At 39.9% G+C, this 19,471-nt stretch overlaps 1 protein-coding gene across 1 annotated transcript in view; it reads left to right on the forward strand.

The window, feature by feature from the left end:
• Window positions 1-19,471, forward strand: part of LOC149463049 (filamin-B-like) — a gene marked incomplete at its 3' end in the record, with an annotated part of 254,729 nt that overhangs the window by 157,298 nt on the left and 77,960 nt on the right. The window contains exons 7-9 of the mRNA XM_089676035.1: window positions 3,488-3,650; window positions 10,021-10,221; window positions 16,829-16,966. Of these exons, the coding sequence (XP_089532161.1) occupies window positions 3,488-3,650; window positions 10,021-10,221; window positions 16,829-16,966 (502 nt within the window). The remainder of the gene's footprint in view (window positions 1-3,487; window positions 3,651-10,020; window positions 10,222-16,828; window positions 16,967-19,471) is intronic.

The raw sequence follows: 19,471 nt of genomic DNA on the forward strand, positions 1-19,471 counted from the left end.
TTTTCATTGCAGGCAAATATTGGGTTTCAAACAGAAGTAACGTGTTGTCATTGAGTTCTTGACGAAGGAGGGGTGTAGGATGTCTGACAACCACAGAAGCCTACAGAATTTTTACAGATTACACCATTGACGAACAAGGTCTTGTCATTGGTTACGTCTCTGTAAACATTCTATATTTGTAGCTTTCTGTGGCTGTCTGACAGCCTTAACCTCTCCTTAACCTCGGCACTTTGCTTCTGCTTGGGATCCATTGTTTACCTGCAGTGAAAAATTTACTATAGAGGAGGATCTACTATACCAACATTTGACAATTGAACAACCATATGCAAGTTGAGAAATGTTTTGCCCATGTAGCGCCCTCCTAGTTTAGCTAGGGGGAGCTAGACTCCAATGGTTGGAAAAAGGATGAGTAGCAGCCAGAGTGTAATAGCCAGAGGGTCCTATTGTGGTCAGAGCTGAGAGGCTTTGTAGGCCAGCCCCTCTGGAATTTCCCCCTGCTCTAGTGCTTTTGGAGGAAGTGCTTAGGGGCAGTGGGTGGACCTTAGGAGTGGCTGGTTGCACTTTTGAGGGATCCTAGCTAATCCACAACAAGAGGTTGGCAAGGGGCTGGACACCCTTAAGTGTTGGAGCCTGCTCAGCGGCAGGAGAATGGAGCGAGAGTTTAGGTGGAAGACGGAGGATGTGAGGCTGCGAGGAGGTCCAGTGGGATGGAGCCTACCTGCAGGCCTGGAACTAGAAAGGAGAAAAGCTCAGAGCTCACCAGCTCCCGGAGAGAAGACCACCTGTATGGTAGGGAAGGAGCCACCCAGCTCATAGGCTTGGTAGCAGCCACCAACCCACAAGCGGTACAAGAGAGGATCTGATTGAGTACACCTACACCCCCTGTGCGGATAGGGGAAGGAGCACTCTGGTGGAAAATAAGATTAGCCACCTGTCAGTCACTGTTCAACTCAAAGTGACAGTAACTGGATCCTCTGTTCAGGGACACCTTCAGATTGCTGGATGAAGAGAAGTTCATCTAGGGTCTGGGGTGGTACTCTAAGGAGATGCTGGCTAGCTCTCCAACAAAGACTGTGCTGCAGAGAAGGCTTGTAGATCTAGGAATTTGTCCTCAGTTCATCAGTACCCTTGGGCATCTTGTACACCCCAAACAGTCTCCCAGTTTAAATCCCCTAAATAAAACAAAGCCAAAGCTCAAGGACTGATATGACTCTGGATGCAAGCCTGTGTGAAGATGTGTGTTGCCTGGCTGTGCAGGACAGTAGGGGGACCCAAATCTTCTAGTGACTGCTGAGCGGTTAGTGCTACACCCACTTTTGCCTTACTTTTGGTACAGTCCTTGTATCTTCCAACAGTTGTCTTCCAGCAAACAAATAACAGATGATCAGTCAACCAATCCTTAACAGATTTGTAATTATAAACCTTTGTCATTCGGTTACTTGAGAAACTAGGTGTGTTTTTATGTATGTATAATTACAAGAAAAGTGTGGTTGTCATTCTCAGCAGCTCACAATCTACAAAAATTATGAGTAGTATAAAAATGCCTAAAGAAAAACATACCTCATTTCTTGGCGATGAACTCTACAAAACCTGGCACCAAGTGAGAAACGCCAAGTATCCATGATCCAGCGATAATGTCAGTAATTAAATCCCTATTAGGCATCCACATATGCATTAAGCAGATTAAGGGACCTTTTAGTCTGAAAAAATGCATACTGCTTTTTGTTTTAAGGGTCTGGTTTAAAGGTATTAAAGGGACATTTCTCTAGCACATTACTCAATTTTAGGTTAATGTAGCACTGTTTCTTCAACAAACGAACACTGTACAGATGTACTTGGAGACATGGGATTAAGTGTTACAGCTAGTTAAACTTGCTATTTGTCCCTTGGGGGCAGTGATCTGTTGTGGTGTATGGCTAATGGTTATTTTTGCTAATAACTCGAACTAAAAATATATTACAAAACCGCTTGTGTGGTGGTCACTGTACATACATTTTATCAGTTGGAAAATAACAGTGACGTTTTCTAATAAACATTCAAAACCTTTTAATGCATAACTCTATTCTTTTACATTTCTGATATGTTTGATTTCATCAGGTTACAAGATAACGGGGTCAGTAAAGTGGGATGGACTGTACATGAAATAGGCCTCTGTTATAAGACCACTCTTCCGTATATTTAATTCAGGCATTTTTATAGTGCTGACAATTTGAACAGTGCTTTACATATTGAACATTCGCATTAATCCCTGCCCTCAGGGAGCTTACATTCGACGGTCCCTACTACAGGAGTTTGGGTGTCCTCTAAACTAATCTCTAGTCATTTTTTTTTCCTTCTGCAAACTAAGTGGTGGGCTGTGAGGCAGAAATTACCTGGCCTGCAGTTCATTGGAGTTTAAAAAAAATACAAGTTCTGAGTTTGGTTAGAGATTAGTTTTGAGGACATCCGAGGTCATCTGTAGTCCCTTCCTCACATGCATACTTACACTACGGCCAGTTAACGTAATCTTTGAAGTGTTGGAGGAAACTGGAGTACCCATGCAAGTACAGGGAGAACATGAGAACTTTATGCAGATGGCATCCTGGTTGCGATTCCAATTGAGGAACCTAGTGCTGCAAGCCACGAGCATTAACCTCTAAGCCACTAAAATCTCATTGCCACATCTCCTGAATGCATCTAGATCCAACTGATGTCTTAAGACCTTACAGACATATGATTGTTCCCTAATCAGATTGTACCTGGTTTTAAGGGAAAACCTCCTGTCATGTCTTCAGGAGCCTCCACTGTTAGTGCTTGTCAATTCTTAGCTACGGTAAAAAATTACTTTCGGTAGCTGAACCACACCAGTGAGTACTAAATTCTGATTGTTTGCTCCAGGGTACTGTACTTTGTAGATTTCTCATTGTGTCTAAAATGTTTTAGTGACATCTTAAGTGATTTCAGTCAGCAGGACCCCATAAAACCAAGTAATTTCCTAAACCATCCATCACAGGAATCCGTGCTTAGACTTGGCTTGCAGCAGATATAGGTTGTAAAGCTGATGTCATTAACAAGCTGTTGACACAGGCAGTCCAGCCATAACATAAGGCTTCCCCAAAGCCATCCTTTACATTTTGAGCTGTATATTGGCATTTCTGACACAGGCTGCCAGACAGCTTTTGCTGTCCAAATTACATCATGTATTTTTACAAGATCATCTTTGATTCAAGATTTTCCTGCTTTAATAAAAAAAAATTTTTTTTATCATAGACCTAGGCACTTCTTGAAAGAAATAAAAATGCGTAATCTATCTTGAAGCCTTTGTTTTTAAAATGATCTTCATTTTTGGAACTGCACCACTTAACAAGCCAAGACAGGCATCGGCCCACCCCAGTTTTATGGCAGTGTCAATCTTTTAACACTCTACACTTGAATCTGTTGCTTGTTAAGCCCAGTTTCTGAGTTGTGCACGCTGCCCAAACTTTGTGTTTAATGTTGTGTTTTATAGGTTACTGTGCTCTTTGCCGGTCAGCACATTTCAAAGAGCCCATTTGAAGTAAATGTTGAGAAGGCTCAGGGAGACGCCAGTAAAGTCACAGCTAAAGGACCTGGATTGGAGGCAACCGGTAACATTGCCAATAAACCCACCTACTTCGACATTTATACTGCAGGTGTGTATTGTTCTGTTTGTAATCATTTTCTTCTTTGGTTTTTAAAGCAATAAGGCTTTAGCATTATCTTAGAATTGTTTTCATTGTTATAAATGCTATGCCAGTGTTATTTTTACAAAAGGTGCTTAGGTCAGAGGAGCTATATTTCATCTGGAGAATTCCTGTCATTGGCCAATTTGCAACATGACTTGTTCTGTCCTGACAACAAAACACCTATACAGTATGGCAATTTCTCTTCCCTCTTCCCTGCTCTAGCGATGGTCACAGGTGTAAATCAGACTGAGCTTGGCCTTATAGAAGTCCCTTTTTTCTTTCGTAGTTCCCAAGATCTTCCTGGGGAGACTAGTAAGTAACAAACTGGCTTGTAGGTACCTTTCCTTGAGCTTGCCTGGGTCCCCCTTACCATTAGCACCTTTTTGGAATAATTCTAATGGTAACCTTTAAAGTCCAATTGAAGATTTAGGCCAAATGCTTTAAATTTGGTGCACAAGACCAGGCCATTTTTTGCTATACGGCACTGGGCTACTTTAACTGACAATTGTGTGGTCTATGGCAACACTGTACCCAAAAGAAATCTGTTATTTTTTCACAGAAATAGAACTTTCTGTTGGTGGTATTTTTGTTCATTTTATAGTGCAAAAAATAAAAAACCCAGTGACTATCAAAGACTGAAAAGTTAAAAAAAAAAAAAAAAATTGTTTTTTGCTTTAAAACATCAAATAAAACCTACAATTTCTCTTTAGAAATTTAGGCCAAAATATATTCTGCTACATGTCTTTGCTAAAAAAAAGAAATTCCAATACGTTTATATATTAATTGTAGAAGCTAACATTTTCACGCAAACCAAACATTGGTATAGATAGTGGTTTTTGTTTGTTATACTAGTAATGGCAAATATCAGTGACTTATAGCGCGGCTGTGATATAACGACAGGCATTCTGACACTGGGTGGGAATTGACTGACTGTCATTGACATCTGCAGTGACACTAATAGTGATCAGTGCTAATAAAACGCACTGTCACTATACAAATGACACTGTGCAGGAAGGGGTTGACATCTGGGGTGATCAAAGGGTTAACTGAGTTATGGAATGTTATTGATGTGCACTATGTACTGTTTTTATTAGGGGACGTGCTGGTTTTTATCTCCCCCCTTCCCCTGTTGGTTACATTCACAGACCTCTCTCCTGTCAGCTGCTCTGCCAATCGCTGGGTCCCAGCCACAAATTGTGGCCAGGACCCCGTGATTGACATGTACAGGAACCAACGACAGCGCGTGTAGGCAGGCACGCGCGCACATGCGCTCCCCACCCTGAATAGCAGAGTGTGTATGTGTGTGTGTGTGTGTGTGTGTGTGTGTGTGTGTGTGTGTGTGTGTGTGTGTGTGTGTGTATGTATGTATGTATGTATGTGTGTATATATATATATATATATATATATATATATATATATATATATATATATATATATATATATATATATATATATATATATATATATATATATATATATATATATATATATATATATACACATACACACTGCTACAGGGCAGTTGGCAACTGGTTAAGCTTTGACAGAACCTAGAACCTGATTGGTTGCTATGCACAGCTGTACCAGATTCTGTGTGCACCAGTTTATTAAGTCTCTGCCTAAACTTCACTTGGGTTTTAAGGCCGCAATTCATGCATGCACAAGGTACCACTAATTGCCCCTCCTTGAGTAAACTACGTATCTGCTTTACTTCAAATTTGTCCCTGGATTGCTTGTGTTTTCCATTCAGTCTTGGAGAGGCATTTTGTAACAATTTTGAACCAAAACCTTGTTTTTTCCAGTTGAAGTAGTGACCTTGTTTTTGGTCACTAAACCTAGGATGGAAACAAAGGTGAGAAGGGAGATGTAGGTTAGTCTAAACTAGAAACCAGTCGCTGTGTGCATCATACTTCATGTTTCCTGCATGACAAGTTCACTTCAGTAAAAGCTTAAAATCTGTAATTTAAGTAAATCTTTGTTACAATCTATCTGCATGTGTACTTTTCATTTTGATCCTGCATTATTATACTTTTCTGCCCGATGGTCTCCAATAATCCAGACTCCTGGTGCTCCAAATTCTTGAGCGTGCTAGTTGAGTTGTAAGTTCTGCCATCTGAAGTCCTTTGGGTTGTACTGGTTGGATGGACTTATTATGTAACTATGTATATACAGTGTCTTTAATACGTATGCTCTTTCTAATTATGGACAGTCAGAGGGTTATTGCTCAGGAACAATTGGCAAGAGGCTGCAGTCCCATCTATAGGCACTTTATTTTGTGTCAATAGATCATGTTCAAAGTTGTGTAAAATGCCAATAAAGCTAAAGTTTGTGGACTAAGTTTTCTAGACTTGAATAATTTCATGGATAGTATTACAGTTGGCGGAGTCAGTCCATTTGTTGCCTGGAGTGGCTTAAAGTTTCTAGTGTTAGAAAATATTTCAGTATTCAACGAACCTGCTAGACATATATTAAACATGAATCCTGTCCAAGACACAGATCATGCTGTAAAGTGTCAATTGCTGCAAAAAGAGGCCCGGTATTGGGAATTACTCTGAGTGCCTAATGATAATATACACGTGATTAATATCTAAATATTGTAGTTGTGCTGGGGAGAAAATGAAAATGACTTATGTCATAGCATGGGCATAATTGCGCTCATATGTCAGTTTGTGTTTTTCTTTCCACGCTCCTCTGTTTAGCTAATACGATTGCTTTGGTAATAGAGCCTGGGTTGAAATATTAGCCAGTTCCTCCTGCGCTGCTAATTTTAGAACAGAAAACACAAAGGATGTTCTTATTCCACTGAGCACCGGCTAGCGTTGCTGAGCCAAGCAAAACACTCCGCTGTGCTTTCTGCTATGAGCACTGAGGATGGAAGCGGCTGATGCTTCCTCCAGTGTCTACACCGCAGTGTCCCCGCAGGCTGATGTCAAGCTCTGTGCAAACATAAACTACCTTTGTGTTGAAAATTACAGTTAACAGCCTTAATCGATACTGACAGAGCAGCCAGTTTTCTGCACTCTTCTAGTTCTCCTGATTAGCAGGAAGAATTTAAATTGTATGTAACCTCGAACAGTATATTCCTATCACTTGCTTTCATTTGGTCTGTTTAATAGCTATCGAAAGTATTTTGTTGTATATAACACATCAATGAGCACTCAAAGTGATCCAGTAGCACATAAATATAGAAGTGAAAAATTGTGAACATAAAAAGTGGAAACTGAGTGTGTAGTCCAAAGAAAGTCCGAAAAGCTACTTCTTATCCACCAAGCGATTCTTCTGAACTTTCAAACTAAATCACCATGTGAGAACAGAAAATAATGTTCCCCCTGTCGGGTATACTCACCAGCAAATGTTGCCCCCCACTCTCATGGTTGGCTAAAGAGGCTAAATCAATATTTCCCGGAGGGCTGACAGATCAATTAGTGCCAGTATCCATCATCTCCTCCAATCTTTATAATCTCCTATCCCCAAAAGGTCAACAATGATTCGTAAAATGATGGGAATCCAAAAATGGTGGCATTTAGGGTAACAGAGGAGCCTCCCCCTCCTCTAAATACTCCACACTCAAACCAAATAACCAACGTTTTGGTGAATTGTCCGGACAGTCCTATTCTCCGTCACATAGCCAGCTCTGTGATACACATGTGACATTATGATGACATACAAACTCGCCTGGGTCACACAATTGTTGCTAAAGCCACAGGACAGCTAGATCCTTTCCAACTTCTGCCGAGCACTCTCCAGTGAATTCTAAAGGCCTGAAAGATTGGAGGAGATGATTGATACTGGCACTGATAGATCCGTCAGCCTACCGGGAGATATTGATTGAGCCTCTTTAGCCAACCATGAGAGTGGGGGGGGCAACATTTGCTGGTGAGTTTATACCCGACAGGGGGAACATAATATTTTCTTTTCTCATGTGGTGATTTAGTTTGAAGATTTGGAAGAATCGTTTGCTGGATAAGAAGTAGCTTTCGGACTTTCTTTGGACTACACACTCAGTTTTCACTTTTTATGTTCACTATTTTTCACTTCTATATTTATGCGCTACTGGGTCATTTTTTTGAGTGCTCATTTATGTGTTTTGTTTGATATTTTTGAACTAGCAGCATTTTTGTATTTATTCATTTTATTTGTTCATATTTGATCTATTTTTCACGCATTCAGCGCAGTTCTCACACTTTTTTTTTTTATCTGTTCAATAAGTCCATAAAATAGCAGTTGATGATGCTTTAACTTTCTGCGTTGATGACTTCCATTGTACTCTTTAGTTGAGAGAGGGAAGGTGGTCTGTAGTCCTGTTCAAGGGAGAAAAGCGATACACCTCCACAAATACAGAAGGACGAATCTCCCTCCATGTCTGTGTACTATGCAGGTGCCGTTTAGCCAACAACTGTCCACCTGGCTCCTTCAATTCTTCAGTTGAAAGATGTTTGACAGAGTGATTCAGTTTGGGCCATTGACTGATCAAAACAGTCTATGGCCATCTTAAACCTTGTCACCCTAGGACAGGAAGTTTTACAGACAGGATGCCCCCATAAAAAAAAGGAAAAAGTCTGTAAAGAAAAAAACTACGGCAACTACCACATCTAAGGACCAGTAAACTGCAATATGTAAAATGTTTGTACTTGGGTGTAGGCATACACAAGTTGTCTAAAGCACCAACAAAGAATCACGCTGGTGTAATACCATGAAAAAGCAGCTGGCAACAAACCATTAGATGAATTGTGTACAAAATGTGAACAGAAAAATTGCCGTGCTAAACACAAAAAATGAATAGTATGCAAGTGTAACAAAAATCATTAAAATAGTGTCCAAAACAGTAAAAATCTGTAATGTGTAAGAAATCGGTAACGCAGATTCCAATGCTGTTATATCCCAGGAATGGGGAACTGTGGCCGATTCCCGGGATTGGCTAAATACGTGTGCCTTTTCCCACTGGGTGTTATCCGACACTGAATATGTGAAGAAATGGAAAAGTGATATGCAAAATTGACATTTGTCTTTTGATTGTCATTTATGTGGAGATGAGGATAAGAGAAGAGTTTGGTTTAGAGGATTTTTTTTTTTTATCCAAAGAGTCCATGTCTCCATTACGTAAGGTGTTGGTGCACTTTGGTGTCTGGATTATGTAGGGGCATGATGTTTTCACTGTCACTGGATATAACATCATTGGGGACTGCTTTGCCGATTTACACATCGCGGACATTTACTATTTTTGTTTTGGACAGTTTACTTTTAATGATTTGTGTTACACTTGCATACTATTAATTTTGTGTGTTTAGCGCAGAAATTGTTCTTTTATTTACATGTTATACCGAAGTTGTCTGTTGAACTTGCCAAAGAACAACATTTAAATATTCTCCAGGGTTCCAAGAACTTAAAAACTTGTCTATCTAGAGTCCTCATCTTTGTTTTTGTTTTTTTCTTATTATCAGTGAAGTTGTATATAGACCTTTCCCATGCACCCATTTCAGATAATAAAGACATAAAAAAATTGGATAAAACCTCTGCCCACCTCTTTTTCCCTTAAACAATATAGAAAGTTTAATCTTTGTAATGTGCCTAAGAATTCATTGGCTACAGTAGAACTCTCGTGAGTTGTTTGCATTTTTTAATTACTCCAGGCAAGGTTTCATACAATTGTAAATGTTCTAATTTGCCAGCTCTGGTGATTATAGTGATTATATTACAGAGGCATGCAGTATGTCACATGCTTTGTCTCAGAATAGTTCCTTAGCACAGTTACACCATAGAGGCACTCGAACTGAATATTGTATCTTATTTTTTTATGATTTTTTTTTTCTTGTTAAAGAATTGCTACAGTCTGAACAAACACGTTTTTATAGTTTTGAATATGGCATTCTGATCACTAGATTTTAACCGAACTGTCGGTTGTTTGGCACAGGCGCCACTCAAAGAATTGCATATAAGAAACGAAAAGAGGGTGCACGGGCCTAGTGCATTAACTTTAAAAATGAGATTATAAATCGTAAAATACTCACAATAGAAATTAAATAAAATGGAAAGCATGTCACAAAGGATGCAATGTGGTCCAAAACCCCTGGAAGTGGTCTGGTGGGGGACTGGAGACCTCTAGATAGCTGGTGGCTGACGCATTTTGAGGTTGTACCTCTTCCTCAGAGCCAGTGTCGACTCAAAGAATGCTTTGCCTGCTCTGAGTCTTGTTGTGCAGAGGTCTACAAGAAGTTAATAAAGAATCATTTGTGTACTTTTATTATAAAAAAAATCATGCTGTATTTTTTTAAATAAATACCTCACTGCATTAAGTGTGTGTTTTATTAAAACTTTCCACATTATTTGTCCACTGTAGGTGCTGGAGTCGGAGATATAGGAATAGAAGTTATCGATCCTCAGGGGAGAAACAATATTGTGGACATTGCACTTGAAGATAAAGGAAATTGTGTGTATCGATGCACCTACAAGCCGCTGAAACCTGGACCTCATACTGTTGGCGTCACATTCGGTGGGGAAGCCACGCCCAAAAGTCCTTATGTGGTCAACGTTGGTGAACGTAGGTATCGGACTTTTGGGTAAAATGCCTGTGCACTGTTGCAAAGCTCTTTCCAATCAATTACTGCACAGGGCATTATCTATGTTCTAACTCAAGGTTCATCCACATGTAACCACAGCAGTAGGCTTAGCCGGGTTTACTGTTGCAGTTCAAACATTCCAGTTTCTGTATAGTGAGCAGGAATTGCCAATTGATTAGAAATGTCATCACCAGGAAATAATTAGAGGGGTGTCAAGACAGCTCTGTAGTACTTAGAATTTATTTTACATTAAATAGAAATATACAGTATATATTGATTTGATTTTGGGAACTGCTGCAAAGCATGAGGTTGGTCCTCCTAATACATACAGGCATAACAAACCTGCATACTAAGAAATACATTCATATATTTGCACTGGGTCTTAAAAACCTCTGCAGACTACACTACAGTTAAACAGTACTGCCCAATTTAGAACCAACCCCAGCTTGTTTTTGGACCATGAAGAAGTAGCTGGTATCCTTGTGCTTCCCTCTCCTGTAAGCATGCTCACAGGTTTAGACTGTCAGTGCAATGCGAAGCATTTGAACCTCAATTGACTCTCCTAGTCTGTGTGCTGCCCTACAGGGCGTTATGGGAGCCTGAGATTGAGAAACAAATTCTAGTTCTATGTAAATCTTTTTTTTTAATTAAAGCTGAACTATTGGACTGAGACAAAATTTACCCTTGCAGTGAGCCCCCCTGCACTGCAAGGTTTATCATTCAATTAGTTCAGAGATATAGTGTACTACATTCTTTATACCTTGGTGTGGCAGGCACCAGCCCTGTCCTCAAGCTCCAGGCTGTGGGAAGTCTCTTGACATCGTTACGCACAGTGCAGGGCTATTAAAACGGTAGTAAACTCACCCAGTTTTTTATGTTTTTTTTTTTTGTTTTTTTTTTTGTTTTTTTTTTAATGGGTTTCCTATATTGTTGTTCCATAATGTGCTAGTATGCACAGTGATATCATCAACTGGTGCTGATGTGAATATCTTCTAAATGGCACAAGTTTAGGAGATATTCATGGTACCTAAAGGTAAGAATTAGTACAAGCTTGCCTGTTGGACAACCTTTAAAAATAGCAGTTTAATACTGCTGTAACCCTGCATTGTACATAAGAGGAGCATGCAACCATGGCCCAAAGCGGTGTAGAGAGGATGTTATGTGGGACTGATCACATGGATTGAGGAGAAGCCTACCCAGAACCAGAAATCGGGTAAGTAACAGATCTTATCCCGGTTCCCAAAAACTACCTGAGCATTTAACCCTTGCAGGGAAGGTGGGGGTGCTTGCTGCAGGGGTAGATTTTGTCTCATTCCTGGAGTTTAACTTTAACGTGTAACTGATTTTATTTATTTATATATATATATATATATATATATATATATATATATATACACACACACACACAGTCAGGTCCATAAATATTGGGACATTGACACAATTCTAACATTTTGGGCCCTATACACCACCACAATGGATTTGAAATGAAACGAACAAGATGTGCTTTAACTGCAGACTGTCAGCTTTAATTTGAGGGTATTTACATCCAAATCAGGTGAACGGTGTAGGAATTACAACAGTTTGCATATGTGCCTCCCACTTATTAAGGGACCAAAAGTAATGGGACAGAATAATTATCATAAATCAAACTTTCACTTTTTAATACTTGGTTGCAAATCCTTTTGCAGTCAATTGCAGCCTGAAGTCTGGAACGTATAGACATCACCAGACGCTGGGTTTCATCCCTGGTGATGCTCTGCCAGGCCTCTACTGCAACTCTCTTCAGTTACTGCTTGTTCTTGGGGCATTTTCCCTTCAGTTCTGTCTTCAACAAGTGAAATGCATGCTCAATCGGATTCAGGTCAGGTGATTGACTTGGCCATTGCATAACATTCCACTTCTTTCCCTTAAACTCTTTGGTTGCTTTTGCAGTATGCTTTGGGTCATTGTCCATCTGCACTGTGAAGCGGCGTCCAATGAGTTCTGAAGCATTTGGCTGAATATGAGCAGATAAATTTGCCCGAAACACTTCAGAATTCATCCTGCTGCTTTTGTCAGCAGTCACATCATCAATAAATACAAGAGAACTAGTTCCATTGGCAGACATACATGCCCACGCCATGACACTACCACCACCATGCTTCACTAATGAGGAGGTATGCTTAGGATCATGAGCAGTTCCTTTCCTTCTCCATACTCTTCTCTTCCCATCACTCTGGTACAAGTTGATCTTGGTCTCATCTGTCCATAGGATGTTGTTCCAGAGCTGTGAAGGCTTTTTTAGATGTCGTTTGGCAAACTCTAATCTGGCCTTCCTGTTTTTGAGGCTCACCAATGGTTTACATCTTGTGGTAAGCCCTCTGTATTCACTCTGGTGAAGTCTTCTCTTGATTATTTACTTTGACACACATACACCTACCTCCTGGAGAGTGCTCTTGATCTGGCCAACTGTTGTGAAGGGTGTTTTCTTCACCAGGGAAAGAATTCTTCGGTCATCCACCACAGTTGTTTTCTGTGGTCTTCCGGGTCTTTTGGTGTTGCTGAGCTCTCCGGTGCGTTCCTTCCTTCTTTTTAAGAATGTTCCAAACAGTTGTTTTGGTCACGCCTAATGTTTTTGCTATCTCTCTGATGGGTTTGTTTTGTTTTTTTCAGCCTAATGATGGCTTGCTTCACTGATAGTGACAGTTCTTTGGATCTCATCTTGAGAGTTGACAGCAACAGATTCCAAATGCAAATAGCACACTTGAAATTAACTCTGGACCTTTTATCTGCTCATTGTAATTGGGATAATGAGGGAATAACACACACGTGGCCATGGAACAGCTGAGAAGCCAATTGTCCCATTACTTTTGGTCCCTTAACAAGTGGGAGGCACATATACAAACTGTTGTAATTCCTACACCGTTCACCTGATTTGGATGTAAATACCCTCAAATTAAAGCTGACAGTCTGCAGTTAAAGCACATCTTGTTTGTTTAATTTCAAATCCATTGTGGTGGTGTATAGAGCCAAAAATGTTAGAATTGTGTCGATGTCCCAATATTTATGGACCTGACTGTATATCATACACTCCGCTTTTAAAGTGTTACTAAACCCACAACAGTAAAATCAGTCTGTCTATGCAGTAAAGCGTGCCTGTTATACTCACTGTGGAATCTAAGGGGTTAATCCTAATCTTCCGGATTGTGTAAAAAGGTGTTTGATCCTTTCTTCTCTGATCCTCCTCTTCTTCTACTGTCCCCAATCTATCTCCTGATAGATCAGAGCCTTTGGAGCAAGCTGCACATGCTCAATTTGGTATGTATTGATGAAGAGTTTTTTTGTTTTTTTTCTTGGGAGAGTGCATGTGATCAGCACAGGGACAATCAGCACTCTACAGACAGACGTATTTAGCAGTTTATTTTACTAAAATAATTGCATTTCCATGTTCTGTGTACTATGGGAGACCAAATAGAGTGAACACAAGGTCATGGGTTTAGTAACACTTTAAGGATTACTTGATCTAAAAAAAAAAGTTTAAAATAACCTGGTATCCATTAGCCATTATTACTGAAAATCAGGAATAATTGACCATAATGCATTGATTACTGATCTATTTTTGTATAGATAATGAAAATGAATGTACACAAAAAAAGAAAACCAGTTTGACACTTTTATATGCAGTGATTTAGGACAGCATTTATTTTGGAATTGTGACGTGCTTGACTGCCTTTTCCTGAGATCCTATCAGTATTATTTTGTTTCGTTTTGTAATATTCTAGCATGTACTTTACAATGATGTGATAATTGGCTTCTTACTCTGTTGAGACATTTTTCTTTTTGCTTTCTACTGCTTTGCTTTCATCTGCTTCCTCCTTCCTGCTGCTGCAGATCTCTGCTTCCCTCTTCTGATCTCTCCTGCTCTTGTGGGATAATGGACGGCACAGCTTAAGCCTCATAGTTGTGTACAGGCCAGGGCTGGTAAGAGTTTGCAGGTTTTTGCTTGGATTTCATCCTCTTGTTGATTTTTTTTTTTTTTTTTTTTTTTTTTTTTTTGTGTAAAAAAAAATATTAGCTACATGTCTCAGTCCATCAGGTGCAAAGTTTGTTCTGTCTCAACCAGTCAGAAGCCTAGATACTTCCACCACTGCTATATAGACTGTCAAGACTTTGTGGGTCTGAGATTGTTGTACCCCTTGCTGCTGGAAACAGCACATTACTCCTTTTGGTTGCTGTCATCCAATAACCTTCACAGGTCATAAACCTACTAATTACAGTCTCGGCAAGACCCTGTGTGGAACATTTTCTTGGTGTCAACGTCAGAATTCTTGAAGTGAAGAGTTTCTTAACAGACTTGTACTTTCACTCTCTAATGAGCACATTATTTTGTAGGATTTGAAATGTATAACATGCGATCATGGAAATTAGTATATTTTTCTTTGGAATGTCAGTGTGGTAATTCATAGCAGTGAACCTTTTGGATCACCTTTTTAAATATAAATGTTATATAAATTCACCTTCATTATGCATTCATTGCCCACAAAGGACCACACAGGGCAGTATCTATAAAATAGGCAAAATGATCATCCACGCATACCTTGTTTGAGTCTCCAGATGGTGTCATGGTGGTCCCAGATTAGGTGAATACTTGTCATGGTTACATCCATAGGGAAATCTGGTATTTCCCAAAAGTGTGGTTTCTGTCTCTATTAGCTGACTACTTCAGATCCTCTCCCTTTGTTCATTCCCCTTGTAGACATGACTATAGCTTCCTGTCTGGTTTTTACAAGCCCTGCTGGTGTAGATATACATTATTTTCATTTGTGGTTTTTGTCTTAGATGTTTCACTATAAGTTGCTAATGAGACATTTTTAGACTAGTGTTAGTTTTCTTTAGGCTGTAATGTACCTGCAGCACATTTGTTTTTCTGACCATTTGTGTGCTGGTGATGCAAAGTTGGAGAGTTCTAGCTTGTGGTCTTGTCCCCATGTCCTGAAATGGTAAGGCCACCTGTGATTCTCAGTACAGTGGGGCTAAGAGTCTGCTTAGCCAACAACATTCATTCAAGTGATAGTTTCTAATGTTCTTTGTAGTTAATTTGAAAGTTGGAATTTTAGTTGTGTGCCTCACGGATAACCTTCATACATCTGTTAAACTTCAGGTCCCTTTAGAACAAAACCAACACAGACTTGAAATGATATTAATATATGTGTAGTGAAGTGTTAGTCCTCCAATGATTCCGCTACCTGTATTGTCTTCTAACCAAAAATAATTGTTACTGGATCTGTGAAAATGGTTATATATCTACGGACACTCTCTGACCTCACAAGATATATCCCAACTGACCCTTTTTCTTTTTTGGAAGGAATCTAGGTAGGGATTTCCAATTTCCTTTACAAGTCACTTATGTTTCCTCTAAGTTAGGTAGTGCCAACAACATAGATCTTTTCTGTTTCCTCTATAGACCAAATGTGTATGCGAACAGTTGGGAAAGGTCTGCACATCTAAGCACCATCTAATATTTTTGGTCACTATTACAAGAACATGTAAAAAAAATGCAATGAGGGGTCGTCTGCTACTAGAAAGATGTTGGTGGGCCCAGGTTGTAGAATGCATTAGTGAGTTTCTTCCAAAGTATCGTAAATCTGAATTTTGAGTTCAAATATAAATTCTCGAAGCCTTGTAGCATTTTATGTAGTTATTCGTGCAACATAGTATAATCACACCGTACCCCATGATGTTGTCACACTGCCACCACTACCACCTAGGCAATAGCAACATAATGAAATTCCCCAATTTCTAACCTTGGCAGTTGTAGCATTGTTTTTCCACTTAAGATGTAATGTGTAATAGCAATTTGTATCCTGCATATAAAACTTTAAATTTACAGTTTCAGAATGATAAAGAAATTCATAAACAGAAAACTTTACTCTTTGTAAGTTAGGCGGTTTTTATTTTCCAGGTTCTGTGAACCCCTGCCTTCTTTGGGGCTGAGATAAAAACTGTTTCTACGTTCCAGCTTTCTGAGCTCCAATACTATGGCTTGTTGGTGTCTTGGGGTGGCAGGAAGAGGTCTTCCTTACCCTTAGGATAAACTAAACTTTGGCCTCCTAAAATCTTTCTGCCTTATCTCACATTTTTTTTGCATTTCCACAAGAGTCAGACCTGGGTAAATCTAACTGTCTTACTGTCCCATGAGTTTGTGTTCCACAGAAAGCATAGAGGACAGATGTCCTGATGATTCACTACTTGCATGCTTGTAAGTCGATAATTTGATAGGTAGTTAAATAAAGTGAAAGATGACTCCCTGGAGCAAGTCCTCCATGGCAGCGACTACTTTTCTATCTTGACAGGTTCCCTTTAAGTGTAACTTACATCTAGTTTCATCTGTTAAGTAGTTTGTATCGTAACACCCAGAAGCTTTCGTTTCCTAATCTGTGTGTGGTGTATCACAATGCTGTACGTTCACTAAGGCCTGCTTTATCCATCTTGACTAACACGCCTGCCTCCACTGACCTGACGCATGGCAAATGTGTTGCTTTTGTACAGATAGTATTATCCGTATTATGATATCTGAGCAAGTGTTCCTATCTCTTTCCCTGTCAACAGCCTGCAGCCCAAACGCTTGTCGAGCCAGCGGACGTGGCTTGCAGCCCAAAGGCGTCCGGATTAGAGAAACTGCTGATTTTAAGGTCGACACTAGAACTGCAGGAAGTGGTGACCTCCATGTTTCAGTGAAGGGGCCAAGTAAGTGTCTGCTATTGTTTAACTGTATGCAAACACTCCCAATGTCTTGGGGTCTATTTTCTATAATACTTTAACTCAAAAAATGTCCCTTCTGTTATAGCCAAATAAAATAATGTGTTTAGGTAATTGATATCACAGCTATTTTCTCTATGCTCTTGGAACAAGGAGTGGACATGACAAATAGCTGTCAGTGGAAACTCTACAATAATAATGTTTTATTTATTATAGTTCTGCATGGTATAGATTTTTTTCTTTTCTTTTTTTTTTTTTAACTTTCTCATTCACAGAGTTATTGTATAACTTACATGTTTTAGAGCACTTGTTGTCATCAACACACAGTGCAGGTAGCTATTTTTTGGGATACATTAGTATTTTAATGCAGCCTTTCAGTTTGGAAGAACCTGCTAACATCACTGTGTAAATAATACATATGGTGCAAAACTGTTAGTACTAGCAATTTTATGTTAATTTAAATCACTTTTGAATCGTAAAGAATGCAATCCACACCGTTCACTGTGGAAGGGGTAATTGATTTGATTTTCAGCCCACTTGTTGAACAAATTTAGTTTGAGAGCTTGTTCAGACCATTTGCGGTGTGGGAACGCATGTAAAAATGCACGTTTTTCCACACTGCACGGAAACGTCCTTTGCCCGCTTTTTTTATGCCCATAAAAAAAAATTTATCAATGCATTTACTATGTAAGGGTGTGACAGTTCATACAGGTATTCTATATAGCAGTATGCATGAAGGCAGCTAGCACTTTAATGTGCAAGATGAAACCTTTAGGTTAAAGCATTAGTATTAACCACATCAAAGTTCAGGGACTCCTGGAACCTCTCCTGTAGGGGAAAGTTGTACTTTTGACTTAAAGGAAGAGATCTGTAAGGCCTCTGATGTGTTAACCACATTACAGCTTTCATCTTGTGCATTGAAGTACTGGCTGTCTTCATGTATATAATGTGAGCTTGATATCGAATGGCAAAGGCAAGAGACGAGGATCTCAGCTTAACAGTCCACAGGCAAACGTTCATTTGAATTTTATTACCCACAGGGGTACATCAAATAGAACACACATTTTATCCTTCTGGCCAACTGTTTCAACTGTCTGTTGGCTTAGACAAATTGGTATGGTTTGTTATTTTGCTGCCCTCAGCCACATTGCTAGTCTAGCTCCATTTTACACTGAGAGGCCCCACTTTTGCCCACAGGCCCCACTCTGTCAGGTACCCATGGCCTCTTAGCTACAAGCCCCACTCTCACACTCTCATTGCACAACAAACACACTGTCCTTAACTAACCTTTTTGTCACTGTAGGTACTTTTTAGATGTGCTGGACCTCATGATTATAAGCTGTGGGTTTTGCCTCTAGCAACCAATTGGTTTGTTTTTTATTTTTTTTATGTTATATTGACCTGTTGCTCTGAGCTATGTTACTCCTTTTTCTTGAATATCTATTGTGTGTGGCTCATTCTTTAACTAGTTTGAGCCACAATGCACTGTACACTCATCCATTCCTAATGGAAAATGTGTACTCTGCCAAAGTACTATCTGTCCGCGGGCATAAATTTATTATAGGTACTTATATAGCGCCATCAATTTACGCAGCGCTTTACATGTATATTGTAGGTTCACATCAGTCCTAACCCTCAGGAAGTGTACAATCTAAGGTCCCTAACTCACATCCATACATACACATACTAGGGCCAATTTAGACAGGATCCGATTAACCTGCCAGCATGTCTTTGGAGTGTAGGAGGAAACCGGAGTTCCCGGAGGAAACCCACACGGGCACGGGGAGAACCATGCAAACTCCAGGCAGGTGGTGCCATGGTTGGGATTTGAACCAACATCCCTAGTTCTGCCAGGCGGAAGTGCTAACTAAGGTGGATGCATCATCAAACCCAGCTGCGTTGGTCCCCTGTCCCAGTTAAGACTGAGAATTAAGCTGATCGCTCGGTTCTCTGTCTTCAGTGAGCCGAGAGCCAGTGACTGTCAGTCACTTGTTCTTTGCCCCTCTAGCGCTCACAGGAGCACTGGGCTGCGGAGAGTAGCAGCTGACTCAGGCTCTTAGAGGGGTTTGCTCTGAGAAAGGCAGAAGTGCTAACAATTTAGCCACTGTGCTGCCCATAAATAAGTGTCACCCCACTGACCACAAAGGAGCAATTACCCTTTTTAAAGTAATAAATATAGAAAATATAATGGCAAGTAAAATGCTGGATAGCCAGATCATTTTTCCCCAGTGGTAGACCAGTACTCCTATGACATCCCACAATGGTGACCGCTTCACCCAATGTTTTGTCTCTTTGCTGCTATCAGAGGATGTGTACATCTGCATATAGATAATTTTCAATGCTTAGTGAACCACAAATCTGCACAGATGTTGGCAATGTTGAGAATATTCGACATTCCAGGCATATCCCTAGCATGTCTAATAGCATCTACAATGTTGGAGACTGTGGTTATCCTGTCCAAGGTTTGGACATTTCAGCACGTCTATTTAGAGA

This window comes from Staurois parvus, unplaced genomic scaffold (assembly GCF_062004578.1).
Source record: "Staurois parvus isolate SC_StPar_1 unplaced genomic scaffold, SC_StPar_1.0 ptg000162l, whole genome shotgun sequence".
NCBI classification, from domain to species: domain Eukaryota; kingdom Metazoa; phylum Chordata; class Amphibia; order Anura; family Ranidae; genus Staurois; species Staurois parvus.